Source organism: Morone saxatilis, unplaced genomic scaffold, assembly GCF_004916995.1.
Source record: "Morone saxatilis isolate NCDOM2014 unplaced genomic scaffold, NCSU_SB_2.0 Contig12, whole genome shotgun sequence".
In the NCBI taxonomy this organism is placed as follows: Eukaryota; Metazoa; Chordata; class Actinopteri; family Moronidae; genus Morone; species Morone saxatilis.
In genome coordinates, this window is record NW_023339674.1 from 2,501,726 (window position 1) to 2,507,068 (window position 5,343).

Here is a 5,343-nt window from a genome sequence, read left to right on the forward strand (position 1 = left end):
TGGTGGTTCAACATGGCAGCCTTCGTGGAAGAGGACCCGCTCCCTCTAATAAAAACAGCTCATTCAAAGGTTACGAAAACACAACGATTCTTAATTTCAGGTGATTATATACCAATGAAAACATACCTATGATTATATCTCATTTCTGCCAATATATCCTCCTTAATGTTACACACTGGACCTTTAATACACACAAACAGAGCAAATCCAGTAAGGGTAAGTCTGGTGATATTCTATGTTTTTCTTACCGTCAACAAATCACATGAAAAGACCAAAACCAGCAATTAACTGATCACTACATTTTGTCTATGTGTCCAAATTGTGATATATCTTATTTCTCTGTGCCATAGAGCTCCACTGTTCAAAATCTGAACTACACCTGCTGCTAAGATTTATGTCTTCATAGGAACCAACGGGCTTGGAGCTGAGAGCCACAGACAGGAAGTCAGAAAGTATTAAGAGACAGCATTGTTGGTTTTGGTCATTTCATGGGATTTTTTGATAGTAGAAAATGTGTAATATTGCCAACATTATTGAGACATTGAAATCTCTGCCAATAAAAATTGTTGGAAATTATGGATGATATGGATATTTCTCCTTTTTAATTAATTAAAACGTGTTTACTTTCAACTAGGTTACCATGATGCTGTCCGTAACAGTCCTGACCTTTTGTGTAACTTTATATCAATTAAAGAGTCACTGAAGGGGGCCCATGGTAGCCCCACGTAGGGCCGATTCCAACCTCTGCTGCGTGTCGTCCCCTCCTCTCTCACACACCCCTTTTCTGTCTGTCTTGGAATAAATCTGTCCTATCAAATAAAGGCATAACCCCCCCCCCCGAAATATCTTTAAAAGAGTAACTGAAGGAGACAACCCAAATGACTCAAACGTAGAAAACCGTGTAACATTTCAAGGCAGAACATTATCGAACACTTTTTCCCCCAGCGGGTTGAATGTCACCGGTTACCTCAAGTAAAAACATGTTTTTGTAAGGTTGAAAAAGGGGGAAACCTGCTTGCTTTGGACCTCCTTAAAGAACCCCCTTGAACATTGTATGACGACATATATACACAAATACCCTGTATGGTTTCTGATGTGTTTGCTCCTCAAAAAAAGTGTAATTCAATATTAAAAATCCTTAAAAAGTCATCTAACCCCCTGCTACCTCTATAATTAAAAATATAGAATCTCATTTCTAAAGATTTCCTGCTGGACACAGAATGTCTCCTCCTTCACTGTAAAGTCCATTCAGCCTATCAATATTATGCCTGAAATAGTGCACCAATATGATATGTCACGATATTGTTAACATATGTATTGTTTATAGCATTTATAAGCACATTTAATACATGGTTTATATCACACATATTACACACATATTATAATATTACAGCTGCAAGAATTTAAATATGTCTTTAAAGGAGATGTTATATTAACAAATACTGTATATTAACAAACACTTAAAATGTCATTATTACTACATTATAGTGTGTTATAAACTAGAATTAAATGTTTCTACAGTGCTTATAAATGCTAACTAGAGGGGATTTAAAAGTAGCGGTAGGGCAACCCAATCAAACGGCACTTATTTCCAGTGTGAATTCTGTTTCTTGTTGATGGAGTTCATTCTGCTGTGCTTCTGTAAGTCCTGTTAAACAGTGAAACTTCCTCTGCTCAACAGTCAAGGTGAGATCAGTCGAATTTTCTCTGATGTGTCAAATTTCTCCATCCTTTTAATTACCCACTCACGGTGAACAAAAGTCAGATCAGAGTCTAAATGTTTTCTTGTCAGGTCTTGTCATCTTTTCTCCTGAATGGAACAGAGTATAGGCCCGGTGAATTAAAAAAAAAACAAAAAAACAAAACGAAAACTCCCCCTTCTCACCTCTGTTACTGTAAACAGAGAGCTGGCGGTGAACGGATAAGGGTTTAGGCTTTGAAGTTATTTTGTGAATGAATCCGTGGGAGGACAGAGAGCTAAGTTTAGAACGCAGAGAATCAAAACAACACCCTGCGTGCCCTGCATGGCTTTCCCCTAAATGTAGATGGGAAACTAAGATGCACGAATGTTGACAATAACAGAAAGCCAACTGATAACTGAAATGTACAGGTGTACATTTGTAAGTAGAGAATGAAAGGGTCAACTGCTGCTACAGCACCACAGCACGTTCACATTGCCCTCAGATAACCCCCTCCGTGTCTTGTTAAACTTTCTCATGTGAGCTGTGGGCGTGGCGCTGTCTGACTCCTCTGCCTGAGTGAGTAGACCTGCCACAACCCTACCGCTCGCTTCGTCAGTCCCTACACCCACGACCATAATCACACTTTCTGTTGTCACCATCGTCCTCTGGGATCCAATTACAGCCTCTTCTGTTTGCTGCCCTGAATAACGGCCTGCACCGACCCCACCCTGCATACGCCCTGTGCTCACTCTCCTCCCAGAGAGCTAGACGCTGACATGTCAGACTGCATGAGTTAACTGGTGAGCTGGAGCTCCAGAGATGAATGGCTGAACCCCATTTGGTTTGAACCATGGTGCACACAGACCAACCGTCTGCAGACATGCACCGATGCAAAACAGTTTCATAGGTGATCACTTTGCAGATATTTCTTTATTTAATTAACACCAGTACAACCCTATCCCCAATGCAACACAACAGCTCTGCAATGAATGTTACATTTATGAAGCTTTTTATATTATTTCTTTGAGAGGGACCTCTCTGCTTGTACAAGGAGTATCAGTATATCATGTAGTTTACTGAGGTCTATATTGTTGGAACATGCAGGTTATACTTTCTTGCACCTTAGAGAAACAACAGTTTGCTGGACTTTATACTTTTATGTGGATGATGACAAAATATTGGGACATGGACAAGTATTTCTTTAAATAAACAATGTAGCCCTTGAGCTAGCAATGTGTGGCAGGGTTAACCTCTAACCCTAACTCCAACAACAGTTTGCTGAACTGTATACTTTTATGTGGATGAATGACAAGATATTGAGACATGGACAAGCATCTTTTCAGTAAACAACAGAGCCACTGAGCTATGGATGTGTGACAGGAGAAATATGCATCTAGATCTACAGGCGGGTGACAAATTAAAGGAAAAACATCAATGAATTAGTTAAGTAAAATGCAAATTAATGCAGATGCTTCCACACAGGTGCATTGCATGGTACAATTAAGCAATCCAATCATGCTCTGTGGCACGTATAAAATGCTGAACAGGCCCAGTTGATCACTCCAAGAGAACGGCAAAGGCTGAATGCTTGATTCCTACAGTAAGGGCATTTTGCTGGCATGGTGTGGGTCCACTTGTTCCCTCTTAGAAGGAAGGGTCACTCCAAATCAATGCAAAATTGATCTGATCACTATGTACAGTTGTCTCTTCCAGGATAGCAATGCCCCCATCGATAGGGCACGAGGGCTCACTGATGGTATGAAAATGATGTGAATCATATGCTACGGCCTTGACAGTCACCAGAACAAGTGAAAGGGGTCCCCAGGAACAGCTGGAGAAGAGACATCCAGGCACGAATGTCTGTGACTCAACTGAGGACAAAGAACCACCAACAACCATGTGAGGTGAGGTGGTCAGTCCTCCATAGAGAAGCAAAGAGCTTAAAGGTCCAGTGTGTGACATTTAGGAGGATCTATTGGCAGAAATGTAATATAATATTCATAGGCAAGTTTTCATTCCTGTATAATTACCTGAAAATAAGAATTAATATGTCCACAGAGGCTGCCATGTTTAACTGCCATATTTGCTAGATGCCACTGAAGCCTACACACTGGTCCTTTAAATAAAATTAAACAGGTCCATACCAAAAACAAATCACTCGTTCTTTCCCCCAAATTTTGATAAAAAAACGTTGAGTGGTTAGTCATCAATATCCTGCTTACTAACTGACAAAGACATGAGACAGGAAATCTAATCTCCTTAGTGAAGGTAAATAACAATGCGATCTCTTACGCAAGTCCCTCCTAATACCAAGTACAGCCTGTTGTCCCTTCAGCTTTATCAGCATTACTGTGCTCTTTCTGATCTGACTACAACATATAACTATATTATTGAAGACCCTACATGGTATGGTATTGCAAAATGACTATTGTGACAGTACATCTTATATCACAGTACATTGCCCAACCTAAAGTTAATCAAATATAACCACAAATTAGCATTTATGTCAAAGAAATTAGTGGAAACTAGTGCAAGTAGCCGTTTGAAAGAAAATGTGCATCAAGTCTCAGATGATGACCATCATTGCTGAAAACAAGTTCAACTTTTGGTAACATTTTATTTTGGTAAATCCACCTACAGATTATATATATATGTATAAGTATATGTAACAATTCATGAACATAACCTTGCCCAGATGTTTATTTTGTGTGTAAATCTAATCAAACATCGTTTGTGAAACAGTTCCTCAACTAATAAACTGTTGAAATGTTACAAATACTCAAATACTACTAGTAAGAGGACCTTGAGTTGACCAAATGAACAACAACAGTAACAAGTTTTCTGACTTTATTGGGCGATAGATAGATGGCACAGTACAAAGCATCAACAGCAACTTCAACACATTCTTAGAACAGATAGTGTGAGCAGAGACAACCATTTTGGTTTCTGCCATCACTCCACTGCTGACCCACAACTTTCAGACAAGATAGTATGCCATTTGCACGCTGTCTTTTAGCTGCATGACTGGCCGTACGTGATTAGCATAACCAAAATGACTGGGACTGTCCTACACAGTAACAATGAAATCAACTCATTTAGTGTCTTTGAGATTAGATGAACAGACATTTGTGTCCAATCTACTGAAGCAGAAATTGAAAGTGACACTGAAAAAAAAAAAAGATATGAGTAAACAATAAAGTGATAACTGAAAAGATAGCATTAAGGTTCCTTAGCTGATTGCACATAGATAAGAGACACAGACAATGCAGTATGGCGGTAGATTGAGTTTATCTCTTTACAGGCTGGACGCAGGAGGGCTGGAAGCAGGTGAGCTGGAGCTGCATGCTGCTTTTAAACTTGTTTAGCAGCTCTTCCAACAACCTGGCGGAAGAGACAAAAACAAAGACGAAACGTGAAATTCATTTTAAAGGGGTTGCACTCACTTCCATTGGTATGTAGTATGAAGTATGAGACTCACTTCTTATCGCCTCCGCTGTGTAGCTGAGGAAGAGCATCCAGAGCCAGTTTGAAGCTGGAACTAGTAACAAGATGCTTAGTTAAAACTTGTTTATTAACACTGGAAACCAGAAAATACAGTTCAGAATAAGTCTATGACGTCCCCCAACATGAACACATACATGTATGCAGACACACACACACA

The 5,343-nt window shown here is 39.6% G+C and overlaps 1 protein-coding gene across 2 annotated transcripts in view; it reads right to left on the minus strand.

Moving 5' to 3' along the window:
- Positions 1–4,511: 4,511 nt before the first annotated feature.
- exoc2 (exocyst complex component 2) overlaps positions 4,512–5,343 on the minus strand; it is a 47,727-nt gene continuing 46,895 nt past the window's right edge. For both annotated transcript variants that reach the window (XM_035653914.1, XM_035653913.1), the window contains exons 27-28: positions 5,161–5,220; positions 4,512–5,063 (exon numbers count right to left, since the gene is read on the minus strand). In XM_035653914.1, the coding sequence (XP_035509807.1) occupies positions 4,970–5,063; positions 5,161–5,220 (154 nt within the window). In that variant the 3' untranslated portion in view covers positions 4,512–4,969. The remainder of the gene's footprint in view (positions 5,064–5,160; positions 5,221–5,343) is intronic.